The sequence below is a fragment of the Bradysia coprophila genome, unplaced genomic scaffold (assembly GCF_014529535.1).
Source record: "Bradysia coprophila strain Holo2 unplaced genomic scaffold, BU_Bcop_v1 contig_232, whole genome shotgun sequence".
Taxonomy (NCBI): domain Eukaryota; kingdom Metazoa; phylum Arthropoda; class Insecta; order Diptera; family Sciaridae; genus Bradysia; species Bradysia coprophila.
Window position 1 is genome coordinate 10035532 of NW_023503493.1, and position 19258 is coordinate 10054789.

The 19258-nt window shown below is 37.5% G+C and overlaps 1 protein-coding gene across 1 annotated transcript in view; it reads right to left on the reverse strand.

The window, feature by feature from the left end:
• Positions 1-19258, reverse strand: part of LOC119077204 (titin-like) — a 47419-nt gene that overhangs the window by 13373 nt on the left and 14788 nt on the right. Inside the window, exons 6-7 of the mRNA XM_037184387.1 lie at positions 6839-19180; positions 883-957 (exon numbers count right to left, since the gene is read on the reverse strand). Of these exons, the coding sequence (XP_037040282.1) occupies positions 883-957; positions 6839-19180 (12417 nt within the window). The remainder of the gene's footprint in view (positions 1-882; positions 958-6838; positions 19181-19258) is intronic.

Genomic DNA, 19258 nt, shown 5'->3' on the forward strand with positions numbered 1-19258 from the left:
AACGTCAGATTAAATGTGCGATTCTTGACTGAAAACTTTCATTAAATGTAAGTACGCATGATGACACTAAAACCTCTATTCTTTAAGTGATTCAACAACAACAACAAGTAGAATGGTGAATGGTACTCCGTATGATTATTACACAGGGCGCCTATTCTCGTGAATTTAAGAATACGTAGCTTGACAGTTGTCACCCTGATGCTAAGTCCATACGAATCGTAACTTTTAAACTTGACAACGGTCAAGTAACGAATCTTTAAATTCAGGAGAATAGGCGCACTGAATTCTCATACAATCGTAGCTTTACGAATTCGCAACTTGACAGTTATTATGGTATTTTATACATGCAACCAATACTCTCTCAAGCAAACAAACTATCTTAAAAAATCGAATTAGCGGGTAAAATAAGATTGGTAAACTCTGCTTCTCATCAGGCGTAAAGTGAACAGACTCACGATTCGTAAACATAAAGTAGCAGAGTTTCACAAACGTCTTTACCACCTTAATAAAGGTAACTTGTTTGCTAGAGAGAGTGTTGACGCAACGGTCAAGTTGCGAATATTTGGAGTTACGGAAACACGAGAATTGTCGCCCAGAAATGAAACAAACAAAATGAAAAATTACACACACAGCATTGCCTGGCTTTCTAACGTTGATAAAATTCAAATCTGTTGCGAAAATGAAAATATTTTTTTTTCTCAACGGAAATTTGGTGCAAAGTGAACGAAATGAAATTTTTAAAATTTGGTGCAAATATCGATAACGATAAATTGAAATTTTTAAGAACTTAACGAATTTAGAGAATCAACAATTGTATGTTACTACTGTAATCAATTATGGCCGAAATTGGTGGTGGTTGTTTTTTATTTGTTTTTTACTAACCTTTTGTGCTGTCTGGATCTTGTTGACTGCTCGCCTGTCTCACACTAACATCATCAACTTGAATTGCTTCCTCATCTGAAATCAGATTGGGTTTCTATTAATTAATTGTAAAATGGGATTTTTCGGACATATTGGGTGACGGGTTATTATGTATAACAAAGCCCTACTCAACAAAATCATTCAAAAACGGACTAGCACATTTTTTTGGCACTAAATAAAGTAAAAAAAGGAAAATCAAAACAAAACAAAACGAAAAATTATTTTTTTTGTACTTTCGTTTTTGCATGCATCATTTCGCGTTTCCATCGTCATCCAAATACTCAACATCGGTGACCGCATCCTGATACTCTTTATGACCTTTAATATGGTGCCGTTCGTTGCGCAAATCGAACCGGTTCACATTCGTGTGATAAATAGTCGATTCACCGCTATCGCCCAATATCACATGCAATTCGGGCGTAGCGCTATCGATTCGTGACGCGGCCACTTCTAAGTATTGTTCTTCCGAATCGGATATCATTTGCATTTCTTCAGTGTCGGTGTTAGTCAAATACAGCGACTTGTCCGGCAATGGTGTTAGCTTTCGAACGATTGGCATTTCTATGGTTTGAAACTTCAGATCTTCGGCATTGGAAATGTCCCGAGACGTAACTGTCGAGAAAAATGATTCTTGGGCTAATGCACCTTCCGAATCGATATCATTCGGTTTCGTATCCAGTTCGTCTTCCTCGCCCGATAGTGATTCGACATCGGTCATTCCATCATCATTTGACGGTGGTACCAATAATGGGACGAATGTTGGTGTAACCGGTCTGTAACTACCTCTATGATTGTCGTCCATCAAAACATCTTCAGTATCAGTGACTGGCTGATCGGCTACATCTTTAGGCTCAAGAAAGTTTCGTGATTTTTTCGACGCATTTTTTGATTTGGGCTTTCGTCTACGTACACCGCCTCTATTCACATTAATATCTTCTGTGTCAGTGATCGATTCGAGTTCATATTCACTTTTCTTTTTTTGCCGAGGCAAGAAATATTCCGTGTTCCTAGTAACACCACCATCAATTGCTGGTATCGAATCAATTGTGTACTTTGTTGTGTCGCAGTAATCCTCTTCTTGACCGGACATATCTTCTGTATCGGTCAGGCCCTTATCAATATACGACTCGTCAATGCCCAGGAAAAGGTTACCGTTCATCGGCATTACTTTTGACATTCGAGATCCCGTCGCATTTTCTTTTGTAAAGGTAATCTCGCGCGACGGAGACGGCATTTTTATTTCAGATCGACAGTCATTGTCTGATAGCGATTCATCGTCTTCGCTGCCGAAATCTTCGACATCTGTCATCGGCAGCTGATCAGACTTTACGAATGCGGTTGGAATGTGTAGCCGGTTTTTCGGTACAGTTTCGTCATCGTCATCATCGTCAGAAGAATTAAGATTTTCAATATCCGTACAACCGTCATCATCATTAGTGGGCACCGTCAGAGCACATTTTGATGTACTGGCTTTCATATTGTTCGACTTTGGTTTTCTGTGTCTCAAGCCAGATGTGGCGTTGCCATCGGCAAACGTTATATCAAATTGTGCCACTGGTTGCATCACTGAGTCGTCATCATTCTCATTATCGGTGCTCTCCAGCACAATTTCTTCGGCATCGAATACACTGGGACATTTCTTCATTACACCCGACTCATCGTCATCCGTAAACATGATATTCTCAACGTCGGACAGATCGTACATGAACACATGTCGAGGTTTCGGACTTTTCTTGCGACTCGTTCTTCGCTCCGATGGCTGATCTAATTCTGAGTCCGATGTGCCTACTGAATCGTAGATTTCATGCTTGGACACAGAATTTTGAATGCAAATTGATTTGCCGTCCTCATTATCGACCAGAAAATTTTCATATTGTTCAGGCGTCGCAACAATTGTAATGCCTTCATCGCCGGAAGTTTCAACATTTTCGCAATCAGTTGCACCACCCAAATCATCACCGCCAACGGTTAAATTTTTCATTCGATGCTCAACACCTTGCCTAAAACCTCGCCGATTGGTTTTGCACGTAGTGGTTGCCTCATCTACGTATCCCTGATCCAGAAACTCATTCAACGATATTTCTGACTCATATTGATTGGCCGAGTTTTTCTGATCATCATCCGAATCGGAAGCATTGCAATCTTCAATATCCGTAGCGGTGTTGGCGATGCGTTTACATTTTTTGCGCCGTAGCTTCAACTGACGAACCGGACTCTTTGAACGATGAATATTATCGTCGCTATCGAGATCTTCTATGTCCGTATGAGTTTGCGCTATATCACATGCTTCGACTTCGTTATCATCATCGTCGTCATTTTCAATAGTATCTTCTCTGGTTATCGATATGGTTGGAATGTCGGCCATGGTTTTTCTAAATGTAATTTCATATTTCGTATAAATGCGTTGTATTCGACGGGTGTGTGGGTGTGGATGGTTACTTTTTTCTCAAAGGAAAAACAAAAGAATGAAAAAAGCAAAACATTTGTGAAGTTTTGATAAAATACAATTTGAGTAAACAGCTGATCATGTGGCACGATTTGAGAGATAGGTAGTCATTGGTCGACTTCACACTTAAAAAACGTTCTCTGCTTTGTTTTCCCCTCTATTTTTGCTTCCCCCCCTCTTGTTGTGCCTTTAGCAATCGGAAATAAACCAAAAGAAAGCTACAAACACATCAGCGAACCTTCTTTAAGTGTGGGACTTCAAAATTCTTCTGCATTAAAACACGTGAATGGAAACAATAATGTATGAAGCTGGTAACATTGTTCCGCAGAAAGTTTAAGCTTCAGTACCAAAGCTGACATACCGTATTTCCCGCTTTAAACGTCACTAACGGAAACGACTGCCTTTCAAGCAAGAGTCGCACGTTCTTTGTTTATAATTCTCCGTTTTGCCATCTGGTAACGCTTTAGAGTCGTTAACGGACACAAAACGAAGTGTAAATGGAGAAAGTGAGAAACTTTTCAGAGAGATGCGAATATGACGACTGGGTCGTTCCAGTCGCCATATTAGCATCTTTCTGAAACTTTCATTTCCGTATGAGCATTTGCAACGAATGAGAAATCACATCACAGAAGTTATAACGAAGAAGCGAGGACTTCTATGAATGGTACGAGCTTTTGCATAGATTTTAGTCACTTTATGTACAAAATTCAATTGGTAACTCTCGCTACGAAATGTTTGTTTGTTTTTAATAATTAAACTGCTTTGACTTAGAATTTGAATTTTGAGGGAACGATGTCGTAAGTGCGCCGTAGAATTTGAATTTTATGTGAACAAGTGAACCGACAAATCAATGTACATGCGTCATGATACGAAAATACACAAAATCACGCGCCGATAGTTATAAGAAACCTCTGTTTCTTAGGAGCGGAAATATACAATGTCGTTCGTAGTACATGAACAAGCTTCGTTTGTTTCGTATCATGACGCGTATAGCATATTGAACCTATGATGGAGTGGAAAACCACTTTATGCTTGTTGATTCGTACACCTTGAGAAATATTTTTTACGTGCTTCTGGTCGGTAAATGCAATTTTTTGAGTACATTTTTCGCATTTACCGACCAGAAGCACGTAAAGCACTGTACGTTAGCCCTACTCACGTTAAAAAATGTGGTTCAGATCCTTCGGAGGAATGTCGATTTCGTTTCATTATCGGACACTAAACAATTCTCTAGAACATCATAATTGACAAAGAATTGTTTCTGAGTCGCGCAACGCAATCGAAAATGCATGCGTTTCTATGCGTTACCATGCGTTTCTATGCGTTTTCATGTAAACTTTGAATGCGTTGCGCGACTCAGAAACAATTTTTTGTCAATTATGATGTTCTAGAGAATTGTTTAGTGTCCAATAACGAAACGAAATCGACATTCCTCCGAAGGATCTGAACTACATTTTTTTAACGTGAGTAGGGCTACTGTACGTACGAGGTTCCAAATTTTTATTTTGACTAGTGGGAATACAGCCCACCCGTCAAAATAAAAATTTTGAACCTCGGACGTAATGTAGTATTATATGTCTCTGTGTTGTAATACTAACAACATTACGGATCAGCTCTGAGAGGTAATTTGGGTTTATCTTTACATCGACACATAAAAAATGATATGCACCTATGCCCAAACGTTTATTTTGACTAGTCGGATTATGATCCGCGCCTTTGGCTTTGGATCACAATCATCAACTCGTCAAAATAAACATTAGGACACAGGTGCATAATATTTATACTGACGTTTGTATGTGTTGCCTGGCCTTCGGCTCGAATAGGACCATACTATAATAGTAGATAATGCACCTCTGGCGAAAATGGTTGTTTTGACGATTTAGAGTTTATGCACAGAGCCGAAGGCGTGCATGCGCTATTTTATCTGCCGAGATATCGAGATAAGCAAATTTGCCCTAGGGCTGAGATTGACGTTCTTGGTAGATAAAAATAGTTTTCTCGGTATTTTGATTTTTTTATCGCACTTCTGGTGGCGTGAATTGAAGAGTTTCTATTTGGATAAATATATCTGTCACACGAACAGTATGTCAATAAACTGGAAGCTGCGGGAATTTGCTCATAGATAGGCCTCACAACCAAACGGATAAATGGAATTTTTGGCTAATACTTAAAACATCTAATACCAGTCATTGAAAGTTTATCTAAAATTCCACGAAATTAATGCTAACTTTTTGCATTGTTGTTCTTTGAAGAACGAATTAAGTGCAATGACGCTGTTAACGACAACTCGAAAAATTAAAACGTTCTGTGAGATATGAAATCTCAATAGTCCCATTTGCGTAACAAGCATTTAGCTTCGTTTTAATCATTCAAAACCAAACCTACCAGCTACTCCAAATAATGAAAAGACAATGAGCAAATTCCCGCAGCTTCCATGAGAGAAATAAAATTTTATTGGACATCGATTTGATAAAATATGCAGTTGCTAGACTGCAGTTTCTTTCTTTCGTTTTTTTTGTTATTAATGGTATAGAAATATAAAGGTATTTACACAACCCTAATATTGAAATGTACATCATAATTGCTTGTGGATTGACTTGCAGCGCCCTGGTTTTGTATGACAGATGTAATAAAGCCTCAAGTTGGCAAATTTAACGGTATAAATTCAAAAATAAAAATAAAACTTTTTTACCGCAACGAAATTAGCATGAAAATTATTTAAAATGAATTTTGTGTATGTGGATAGTTTTATCGGTTATTTACCTGGTTCTGAAACAACTTTATAATCGAATTTATGTTTTTGACGTGGCGGTGAGACAGCCTTAAAATCTAGAATGGGAGACAGACAACTTTCCATCAAAACAATACTTTTCGACGTTGAAGTCAACGGTTGTTCCGAAACGATGCAGCCGCCGGCCCTAAGTTCGTTTCGTGCTGATGCCGTTAAATCGGATTTGATTGTCAGCAATTGCGATTTGCCATCATCAATGTCATCATGGGACGTCGCTTCATCATCTTCGATTGTGGTGGACTGTATCATTCCGATGTCAGTGCGACGGATTTTCTGTTCAAGCAATTGTAAGGTGCGTTTGGACGGTTTCGGTGAGGCTGGACTGCAGGAGCGTTTACGCTTTCCTAGATAATCAACATCATGTTCCGATGATGATGATGGCAAAGCTATTGAATCCGATAGACTCGAATCGGTTGTGTCAATGAAACTGACATCGACGTCGTTGTATTTGTATTCGCACAGTTTGCGGACTATTTCGTTACTGGCTAATGGTTGACGGTAAATGACTTCAATTGACTTTGAGGAATCTACGATGCGCGTAAACACTTCGCTAGTTAAGACTTTTGTACTGTTTTGCTTTGTTCTTAATCTACTGGGACTGGACGGCAAAGAGGCTGGTTCCTCTCTTTTATCAGTGGTGAGAAAATTATCTTTACGTGAATATTGAAGAGCAGACTTACATCTAAATAGGTCGTCAGATGGTTGAACAGGATCGACATTGTCGGCTACGTGTTGCCTATGGACGAATGAACCCATTGTTGATACCGTTTTTTGATTACTCTGGACCATTTTTTTGTTACTCTCGTCTTTCTTCGCTTTTGCGATAGGCTTAGGTTTCTGTTGTGTTTCTGCTTGCTTTATTGGAATCATTGCTCTTGGAATTTTCGATTCGGTGCCGGTTGGCTCAGCCTTGGTACGTTTAACTTGCTTTTTTACAACACTTTCAGTCTTCGTTTCATTGGTCATTTGTTTCTTATTCAAGGGCTTCGTCGTTGGAATGCTTGTCTTGGTCGTGGATACATTTGTGGTCATGATTCTAGTTTTCTGTGCACTTTTGTATGTGGACTCAGATGTGATTTTCATATTCTTTGTCGTATATTGTGCTGGCGAGGACGTATCGATTATTCTTTTAGTCCTCTTGCCGACATCGCCTTCTTCAGAGCTTGTGCTGATAGACTTACTGAATTTTCGTACAATAGTATCGGGAGTTCCAGATCGAGAACTTAATTTTCCCTTCACTGGCACTCTAGGTTTCAGATCTGGTGTTCCGACTCTTGATCCTGTAAGTTTGGACTTTGTGATTTCGATATTTTCGCCTGGGGCTACTTTTTTGTACTTATACGCAGACTCATATAGCTGTTTACCAGTTTCAGCAGTAAATTTACCGACCTTTTGATCACGTGAAACTGTCGATTGCATGTAGCCATAAGTTCTAGTGCTAGTTTTAGTAACCCTTCTCGCAGATGTATCTGACGATATTAACGTTTTGTCCTTCTTGATCAAATTTGTTTCTGTCTTTTTAGTTTTAACGTTTAAGGTAGCTTCTTTAGATACGGAGATCTTTTGCGATGATTGCTTAACCATAGATGAAGCAGAGCTTTCTACAGGTTTCGGCCTCTTCTTACTTGGAGGCTTCTTATCTCGCCCTGTCGTAAGATTATTATCGTCCGACGATGTACTTTTTGATTCAATGACGGGCTTCTTTCTATTTCGTTTTGTCGGCGAATGAATTGTCTGCACCTCTGTTTGCTCAACAACTGCAGATGATTTTGTAACCTGTTTGCGAGTACTTTTCGGCGAATACTTGGATTCTTGTTGGGACTGTTTAACAATTTGTTTTCTCGATTTCACGGAACTCATTGCACGTCCATCACTTGTCGATGTAGCTGTGCTACTTTTCCGTGTAAGGACATCATCCGCAATATCTGCTTTCTCAGATGTTACGGAGACGTCATGTCCAACAATTGTCGATATTTGCATTTTATCGGTTAAGATAGAAATAATATCAGAGTCCCTAGACGTGTTAAGTTCAGTGTCTCGAGAAAGTTCACGGGATGGAGATAATGGTTCGAATGACGCTGACATATCGACGTCAAAACAGTCGTCAGCAGCATCGACCACCTTACAAATTGGATATCTCTCATCTTTTTCACTTAACTCTTCTAGTAAATCATTTAAAGGACTTGCCATTTCAGGTATTTCATCAGTTCGTTCAGGTGACAAATCTTCATCAAAAGACTGAACGGTGTACTTCTTCACTTCATCAGGAACTTTATTGCCAATTACTAAATCTGCAGTTGAGTTCGGAGATTCAGGAATTTCCTTAGAAATTACTTTTCTTTCTTCGGTATTCACGACAACAGACTGTGTCATCTTAGGAGTCACGAAGTCAGTTAATGGTTTATTAGAACAATCATTTGGTGAGATCAAAGACTGTTTGTCATCAACTGGGATAACTTTTCCCGATTTTTCTGGTTTGGATTGTAAAGAATCATCTTTAATTGGAGATGGGGCTATTGCTATCTTATCGTCAATAACTGAAGCTGAAGGTGAATCCGGAGATTCAGAAATTTCCTTAGAAATCACTTTTGTTTCTTCGGTCTTCACAACAACAGACTGTGTTATCTTAGAAGTCACAAAGTCAGTTAGCGGCTTATCAGAAATAGCTTTTGGTGAGTCTAAAGACTTTTTGTCATCAACTGGGCTAACTTTTTCGGATTTGTCCTCTGGTTTAGATTGTAAAGAATCACCTTTGATTGAAGATGGAGCTAATTCTTTCTTATCGTCAACAACTGGAGCTGTAGGTGAATCCGGAGATTCAGGAGATTCCATAGAAATCACTTTGGTTTCTTCGGTTTTCACAACAACAGACTGCGTTATCTTAGAAGTCACAAAGTCAGTTAGTGGCTTATCAGAAATAGCTTTTGGTGAGTCCAAAGACTTTTTGTCATCAACTGGGCTAAGTTTTTCCGATTTGTCCTCTGGTTTAGATTGTAAAGAATCACCTTTGATTGAAGATGGAGCTAATTCTTTCTTATCGTCAATAACTGGAGCTGTAGGTGAATCCGGAGATTCAGGAGATTCCATACAAATCACTTTTGTTTCTTCGGTCTTCAGAACAACAGACTGCGTTATCTTAGAAGTCACAAAGTCAGTTAGTGGCTTATCAGAAATATCTTTTGGTGAGTCTAAAGACTTTTCGTCATCAACTGGGCTAACTTTTTCGGATTTGTCCTCTGGTTTAGTATGTAAAGAATCACCTTTAATTGAAGATGGAGCTAATTCTTTCTTATCGTCAATAACTGGAGCTGTAGGTGAATCCGGAGATTCAGGAGATTCCATAGAAATCACTTTTGTTTCTTTGGTCTTCACAACAACAGACTGTGTTATCTCAGAAGTCACAAAGTCAGTTAGTGGCTTATAAGAAATATCTTTTGATGAATCTAAAGACTTTTTGTCATCAACTGGGCTAACTTTTTCCGATCTGTCATCTGGTTTAGATTGTAAAGAATCATCTTTAATTGGAGATGGAGCCAATTCTTTCTTATCGTCAATAACTGGAGCTGTAGGTGAATCCGGAGATTCAGGAGATTCCATAGAAATCACTTTTGTTTCTTTGGTCTTCACAACAACAGACTGTGTTATCTCAGAAGTCACAAAGTCAGTTAGTGGCTTATCAGAAATATCTTTTGATGAATCTAAAGACTTTTTGTCATCACCTGGGCTAATTTTGTCCGATTTGTCATCTGGTTTATATTGTAAAGAATCATCTTTAATTGGAGATGGAGCTAATTCTTTCTTATCGTCAATAACTGGAGCTGTAGTTGAATCCGGAGATTCAGGAATTTCCTTAGAAATCACTTTTGTTTCTTCGGTCTTCACAACAGCAGACTGTGTTATCTTAGAAGTCACAAAGTCAGTTAGTAGCATATCAGAAATATCTTTTGGTGAATCTAAAGGCTTTTTGTCAACAACTGGGCTAACTTTTCCCGATTTTTCTGGTTTGGATTGTAAAGAATCATCTTTAATTGGAGATGGGGCTAATGCTATCTTATCGTCAATAACTGAAGCTGTAGGTGAATCAGGAGATTCAGAAATTTCCTTAGAAATCACTTTTGTTTCTTCGGTCTTCACAACAACAGACTGTATTATCTTAGAAGTCACAAAATCGGTTAGTGGCTTATCAGAAATATCTTTTGGTGAGTCTAAAGACTTTTTTTCATCAACTGGGCTAACTCTTTCCGATCTGTCCTCTGGTTTAGATTGTAAAGAATCATCTTTAATTAGAGATGGAGCTAATTCGTTCTTATCGTCAATAACTGGAGCTGTAGGTGAATCCGGAGATTCAGGAATTTCCTTAGAAATCACTTTTGTTTCTTCGGTCTTCAGAACAACAGACTGTGTTATCTTAGAAGTCACAAAGTCAGTTAGTGGCTTATCAGAAATAGCTTTTGGTGAGTCTAAAGACTTTTTGTCATCAACTGGGCTAACTTTTTCCGATTTGTCCTCTGGTTTAGATTGTAAAGAATCATCTTTAATTGGAGATGGAGCTAATTCTTTCTTAGCGTCAATAACTGGAGTTGTAGGTGAATCCGGAGATTCAGGAGATTCCAAAGAAATCACTTTTGTTTCTTCGGTCTTCACAACAACAGACTGTGTTATCTTAGAAGTTACAAAGTCAGTAAGTGGCTTATCAGAAATATCTTTTGGTGAGTCTAAACACTTTTTGTCATCAACTGGGATAACTTTTTCCGATTTGTCCGCTGGTTTAGATTGTAAAGAATCATCTTTAATTGGAGATGAAGCTAATTCTTTCTTATCGTCAATAACTGTAGCTGTAGGTGAATCTGGAGGTTCAAGAATATCCTTAGAAATCACTTTTGTTTCTTCGGTCTTCACAACAACAGACTGTGTTATCTTAGAAGTTACAAAGTCAGTTAGTGGCTTATCAGAAATATCTTTTGGTGAGTCTAAAGACTTTTTGTCATCAACTGGGCTAACTTTTTCCGATTTGTCCTCTGGTTTAGATTGTAAAGAATCATCTTTAATTGGAGATGGAGCTAATTCTCTCTTATCGTCAATAACTGGAGCTGTAGGTGAATCCGGAGATTCAGGGGATTCCATAGAAATCACTTTTGTTTCTTCACTCACAACAACAGACTGTGTTATCTTAGAAGTTACAAAGTCAGTTAGTGGCTTATCAGAAATATCTTTTGGTGAGTCTAAAGACTTTTCGTTATCAACTGGGCTAACTTTTTCGGATTTGTCCTCTGGTTTAGATGGTAAAGAATCATCTTTAATTGGAGATGGATCTAATTCTTTCTTATCGTCAATAACTGTAGCTGTAGGTGAATCTGGAGATTCAAGAATTTCCTTAGAAATCACTTTTGTTTCTTCGGTCTTCACAACAACAGACTGTGCTATCTTAGAAGTTACAAAGTCAGTTAATGGCTTATCAGAAATATCTTTTGGTGAGTCTAAAGACTTTTTGTCATCAACTGGGCTAACTTTTTCGGATTTGTCCTCTGGTTTAGATGGTAAAGAATCATCTTTAATTGGAGATGGAGCTAATTCTTTCTTATCGTCAATAACTGGAGCTGTAGGTGAATCCGGAGATTCAGGGGATTCCATAGAAATCACTTTTGTTTCTTCGGTCTTCACAACAACAGACTGTGTTATCTTAGAAGTTACAAAGTCAGTTAGTGGCTTATCAGAAATATCTTTTGGTGAGTCTAAAGGCTTTTCGTCATCAACTGGGCTAACTTTTTCGGATTTGTCCTCTGGTTTAGATGGTAAAGAATCATCTTTAATTGGAGATGGAGCTAATTCTTTCTTATCGACAATAACTGTAGCTGTAGGTGAATCTGGAGATTCAAGAATTTCCTTAGAAATCACTTTTGTTTCTTCGGTCTTCACAACAACAGACTGTGTTATCTTAGAAGTTACAAAGTCAGTTAGTGGCTTATCAGAAATATCTTTTGGTGAGTCTAAAGACTTTTCGTCATCAACTGGGCTAACTTTTTCGGATTTGTCCTCTGGTTTAGATGGTAAAGAATCATCTTTAATTGGAGATGGATCTAATTCTTTCTTATCGTCAATAACTGTAGCTGTAGGTGAATCTGGAGATTCAAGAATTTCCTTAGAAATCACTTTTGTTTCTTCGGTCTTCACAACAACAGACTGTGTTATCTTAGAAGTTACAAAGTCAGTTAATGGCTTATCAGAAATATCTTTTGGTGAGTCTGAAGACTTTTTGTCATCAACTGGGCTAACTTTTTCGGATTTGTCCTCTGGTTTAGATGGTAAAGAATCATCTTTAATTGGAGATGGAGCTAATTCTTTCTTATCGTCAATAACTGGAGCTGTAGGTGAATCCGGAGATTCAGGCGATTCCATAGAAATCACTTTTGTTTCTTTGGTCTTCACAACAACAGACTGTGTTATCTTAGAAGTTACAAAGTCAGTTAGTGGCTTATCAGAAATATCTTTTGGTGAGTCTAAAGACTTTTCGTCATCAACTGGGCTAACTTTTTCGGATTTGTCCTCTGGTTTAGATGGTAAAGAATCATCTTTAATTGGAGATGGAGCTAATTCTTTCTTATCGACAATAACTGTAGCTGTAGGTGAATCTGGAGATTCAAGAATTTCCTTAGAAATCACTTTTGTTTCTTCGGTCTTCACAACAACAGACTGTGTTATCTTAGAAGTTACAAAGTCAGTTAGTGGCTTATCAGAAATATCTTTTGGTGAGTCTAAAGACTTTTCGTCATCAACTGGGCTAACTTTTTCGGATTTGTCATCTGGTTTAGATGGTAAAGAATCATCTTTAATTGGAGATGGAGCTAATTCTTTCTTATCGTCAATAACTGGAGCTGTAGGTGAATCTGGAGATTCAAGAATTTCCTTAGAAATCACTTTTGTTTCTTCGGTCTTCACAACAACAGACTGTGTTATCTTATAAGTTACAAAGTCAGTTAATGGCTTATCAGAAATATCTTTTGGTGAGACTAAAGACTTTTTGTCATCAACTGGGCTAACTTTTTCGGATTTGTCCTCTGGTTTAGATGGTAAAGAATCATCTTTAATTGGAGATGGAGCTAATTCTTTCTTATCGTCAATAACTGGAGCTGTAGGTGAATCTGGAGATTCAAGAATTTCTTTAGAAATCACTTTTGTTTCTTCGGTCTTCAGAACAACAGACTGTGTTATCTTAGAAGTCACAGAGTCAGTTAGTGGCTTATCAGAAATATCTTTTGGTGAGTCTAAAGACTTTTCGTCATCAACTGGGCTAACTTTTTCGGATTTGTCATCTGGTTTAGATGGTAAAGAATCATCTTTAATTGGAGATGGAGCTAATTCTTTCTTATCGTCAATAACTGGAGCTGTAGGTGAATCCGGAGATTCAGGGGATTCCATAGAAATCACTTTTGTTTCTTCGGTCTTCACAACAACAGACTGTGTTATCTTAGAAGTTACAAAGTCAGTTAGTGGCTTATCAGAAATATCTTTTGGTGAGTCTAAAGACTTTTCGTCATCAACTGGGCTAACTGTTTCGGATTTGTCCTCTGGTTTAGATGGTAAAGAATCATCTTTAATTGGAGATGGAGCTAATTCTTTCTTATCGTCAATAACTGTAGCTGTAGGTGAATCTGGAGATTCAAGAATTTCCTTAGAAATCACTTTTGTTTCTTCGGTCTTCACAACAACAGACTGTGTTATCTTAGAAGTTACAAAGTCAGTTAGTGGCTTATCAGAAATATCTTTTGGTGAGTCTAAAGACTTTTCGTCATCAACTGGGCTAACTTTTTCGGATTTGTCATCTGGTTTAGATGGTAAAGAATCATCTTTAATTGGAGATGGAGCTAATTCTTTCTTATCGTCAATAACTGGAACTGTAGGTGAATTTGGAGATTCAAGAATTTCCTTAGAAATCACTTTTGTTTCTTCGGTCTTCACAACAACAGACTGTGTTATCTTAGAAGTTACAAAGTCAGTTAATGGCTTATCAGAAATATCTTTTGGTGAGTCTAAAGACTTTTTGTCATCAACTGGGCTAACTTTTTCGGATTTGTCCTCTGGTTTAGGTGGTAAAGAATCATCTTTAATTGGAGATGGAGCTAATTCTTTCTTATCGTCAATAACTGGAGCTGTAGGTGAATCCGGAGATTCAGGGGATTCCATAGAAATCACTTTTGTTTCTTTGGTCTTCACAACAACAGACTGTGTTATCTTAGAAGTTACAAAGTCAGTTAGTGGCTTATCAGAAATATCTTTTGGTGAGTCTAAAGACTTTTCGTCATCAACTGGGCTAACTTTTTCGGATTTGTCCTCTGGTTTAGATGGTAAAGAATCATCTTTAATTGGAGATGGAGCTAATTCTTTCTTATCGTCAATAACTGTAGCTGTAGGTGAATCTGGAGATTCAAGAATTTCCTTAGAAATCACTTTTGTTTCTTCGGTCTTCACAACAACAGACTGTGTTATCTTAGAAGTTACAAAGTCAGTTAGTGGCTTATCAGAAATATCTTTTGGTGAGTCTAAAGACTTTTCGTCATCAACTGGGCTAACTTTTTCGGATTTGTCATCTGGTTTAGATGGTAAAGAATCATCTTTAATTGGAGATGGAGCTAATTCTTTCTTATCGTCAATAACTGGAGCTGTAGGTGAATCTGGAGATTCAAGAATTTCCTTAGAAATCACTTTTGTTTCTTCGGTCTTCACAACAACAGACTGTGTTATCTTAGAAGTTACAAAGTCAGTTAATGGCTTATCAGAAATATCTTTTGGTGAGTCTAAAGACTTTTTGTCATCAACTGGGCTAACTTTTTCGGATTTGTCCTCTGGTTTAGATGGTAAAGAATCATCTTTAATTGGAGATGGAGCTAATTCTTTCTTATCGTCAATAACTGGAGCTGTAGGTGAATCTGACGATTCAAGAATTTCTTTAGAAATCACTTTTGTTTCTTCGGTCTTCAGAACAACAGACTGTGTTATCTTAGAAGTCACAGAGTCAGTTAGTGGCTTATCAGAAATATCTTTTGGTGAGTCTAAAGACTTTTCGTCATCAACTGGGCTAACTTTTTCGGATTTGTCATCTGGTTTAGATGGTAAAGAATCATCTTTAATTGGATATGGAGCTAATTCTTTCTTATCGTCAATAACTGTAGCTGTAGGTGAATCTAGAGATTCAGGAATTTCCTTAGAAATCACTTTTGTTTCTTCGGTCTTCACAACAACAGACTGTGTTATCTTAGAAGTTACAAAGTCAGTTAGTGGCTTATCAGAAATATCTTTTGGTGAGTCTAAAGACTTTTTGTCATCAACTGAGCTAACTTTTTCGGATTTGTCCTCTGGTTTATATGGTAAAGAATCATCTTTAATTGGAGATGGAGCTAATTCTTTCTTATCGTCAATACCTGGAGCTGTAGGTGAATCCGGAGATTCAGGGGATTCCATAGAAATCACTTTTGTTTCTTCGGTCTTCACAACAACAGACTGTGTTATCTTAGAAGTTACAAAGTCAGTTAGTGGCTTATCAGAAATATCTTTTGGTGAGTCTAAAGACTTTTCATCATCAACTGGGCTAACTTTTTCGGATTTGTCCTCTGGTTTAGATGGTAAAGAATAATCTTTAATTGGAGATGGAGCTAATTCTTTCTTATCGTCAATAACTGGAGCTGTAGGTGAATCCGGAGATTCAAGAATTTCCTTAGAAATCACTTTTGTTTCTTTGGTCTTCACAACAACAGACTGTGTTATCTTAGAAGTTACAAAGTCAGTTAATGGCTTATCAGAAATATCTTTTGGTGAGTCTAAAGACTTTTTGTCATCAACTGGGCTAACTTTTTCGGATTTGTCCTCTGGTTTAGATGGTAAAGAATCATCTTTAATTGGAGATGGAGCTAATTCTTTCTTATCGTCAATAACTGGAGCTGTAGGTGAATCCGGAGATTCGGGGGATTCCATAGAAATCACTTTTGTTTCTTCGGTCTTCACAACAACAGACTGTGTTATCTTAGAAGTTACAAAGTCAGTTAGTGGCTTATCAGAAATATCTTTTGGTGAGTCTAAAGACTTTTCGTCATCAACTGGGCTAACTTTTTCGGATTTGTCATCTGGTTTAGATGGTAAAGAATCATCTTTAATTGGAGATGGAGCTAATTCTTTCTTATCGTCAATAACTGGAGCTGTAGGTGAATCTGGAGATTCAAGAATTTCCTTAGAAATCACTTTTGTTTCTTCGGTCTTCACAACAACAGACTGTGTTATCTTAGAAGTTACAAAGTCAGTTAATGACTTATCAGAAATATCTTTTGGTGAGTCTAAAGACTTTTTGTCATCAACTGGGCTAACTTTTTCGGATTTGTCCTCTGGTTTAGATGGTAAAGAATCATCATTAATTGGAGATGGAGCTAATTGTTTCTGATCGTCAATAACTGGAGCTGTAGGTGAATCTGGAGATTCAAGAATTTCTTTAGAAATCACTTTTGTTTCTTCGGTCTTCAGAACAACAGACTGTGTTATCTTAGAAGTCACAGAGTCAGTTAGTGGCTTATCAGAAATATCTTTTGGTGAGGCTAAAGACTTTTCGTCATCAACTGGGCTAACTTTTTCGGATTTGTCATCTGGTTTAGATGGTAAAGAATCATCTTTAATTGGAGATGGAGCTAATTCTTTCTTATCGTCAATAACTGGAGCTGTAGGTGAATCTGGAGATTCAAGAATTTCCTTAGAAATCACTTTTGTTTCTTCGGTCTTCACAACAACAGACTGTGTTATCTTAGAAGTTACAAAGTCAGTTAATGACTTATCAGAAATATCTTTTGGTGAGTCTAAAGACTTTTTGTCATCAACTGGGCTAACTTTTTCGGATTTGTCCTCTGGTTTAGATGGTAAAGAATCATCATTAATTGGAGATGGAGCTAATTGTTTCTGATCGTCAATAACTGGAGCTGTAGGTGAATCTGGAGATTCAAGAATTTCTTTAGAAATCACTTTTGTTTCTTCGGTCTTCAGAACAACAGACTGTGTTATCTTAGAAGTCACAGAGTCAGTTAGTGGCTTATCAGAGATATCTTTTGGTGAGTCTAAAGACTTTTTGTCATCAACTGGGGTAACTTTTTCCGATTTGTCCGCTGGTTTAGATTGTAAAGAATCATCTTTAATTGGAGATGGAGCTAATTCTTTCTTATCGTCAATAACTGGAGCTATAGGTGAATCCGGAGATTCAGGAATTTCCTTAGAAATCACTTTTGTTTCTTCGGTCTTCACAACAACAGACTGTGTCATCTTAGAAGTCACAAAGTCAGTTAGTGGCTTATCAGAGATATCTTTTGGTGAGTCTAAAGTCTTTTTGTCCTCAACTGGGCTAACTTTTTCCGATTTGTCCGCTGGTTTAGATTGTAAAGAATCATCTTTAATTGGAGATGAGGCTAATTCTTTCTTATCGTCAATAACTGGAGCTGTAGGTGAATCCGGAGATTCAGGAGATTCCATAGAAATCACTTTTGTTTCTTCGGTCTTCACAACAACAGACTGTGTTATCTTAGAAGTCACAAAGTCAGTTAGTGGCTTATCAGAAATATCTGTTTGTGAATCTAAAGACTTTTTGTCATCAACTGGGCTAGCTTTTTCCGATTTGTCCTCTGGTTTAGATTGTAAAGAATCACCTTTAATTGGAGATGGAGCTAATTCTTTCTTATCGTCAATAACTGGAGCTGTAGGTGAATCCGGAGATTCAGGAATTTCTTTAGAAATCACTTTTGTTTCTTCGGTCTTCACAACAACAGACTGTGTTATCTTAGAAGTCACAAAGTCAGTTAGTGGCTTATCAGAAATATCTGTTTGTGAATCTAAAGACTTTTTGTCATCAACTGGACTAGCTTTTTCCGATTTGTCCTCTGGTTTAGATGGTAAAGAATCATCTTTAATTGGAGATGGAGCTAATTCTTTCTTATCGTCAATAACTGTAGCTGTAGGTGAATCTGGAGATTCAAGAATTTCCTTAGAAATCACTTTTGTTTCTTCGGTCTTCACAACAACAGACTGTGTTATCTTAGAAGTTACAAAGTCAGTTAATGGCTTATCAGAAATATCTTTTGATGAGTCTAAAGACTTTTTGTCATCAACTGGGCTAACTTTTTTGGATTTGTCATCTGGTTTAGATGGTAAAGAATCATCTTTAATTGGAGATGGAGCTAATTCTTTCTTATCGTCAATAAGTGGAGCTGTAGGTGAATCCGGAGATTCAGGGGATTCCATAGAAATCACTTTTGTTTCTTCGGTCTTCACAACAACAGACTGTGTTATCTTAGAAGTTACAAAGTCAGTTAGTGGCTTATCAGAAATATCTTTTGGTGAGTCTAAAGACTTTTTGTCATCAACTGGGCTAACTTTTTCGGATTTGTCCTCTGGTTTAGATGGTAAAGAATAATCTTTAATTGGAGATGGAGCTAATTCTTTCTTATCGTCAATAACTGGAGCTGTAGGTGAATCCGGAGATTCAGGGTATTCCATAGAAATCACTTTTGTTTCTTCGGTCTTCACAACAACAGACTGTGTTATCTTAGAAGTTACAAAGTCAGTTAGTGGCTTATCAGAAATATCTTTTGGTGAGTCTAAAGACTTTTCGTCATCAACTGGGCTAACTTTTTCGGATTTGTCATCTGGTTTAGATGGTAAAGAATCATCTTTAATTGGAGATGGAGCTAATTCTTTCTTATCGTCAATAACTGGAGCTGTAGGTGAATCCGGAGATTCAGGAATTTCCTTAGAAATCACTTTTGTTTCTTCGGTCTTCACAACAACAGACTGTGTTATCTTAGAAGTTACAAAGTCAGTTAGTGGCTTATCAGAAATATCTTTTGGTGAGTCTAAAGACTTTTTGTCATCAACTGGGCTAACTTTTTCGGATTTGTCCTCTGGTTTAGATGGTAAAGAATCATCTTTAATTGGAGATGGAGCTAATTCTTTCTTATCGTCAATAACTGGAGCTGTAGGTGAATCTGGAGATTCAGGAATTCCTTAGAAATCACTTTTGTTTCTTCGGTCTTCACAACAACAGACTGTGTTATCTTAGAAGTTACAAAGTCAGTTAATGG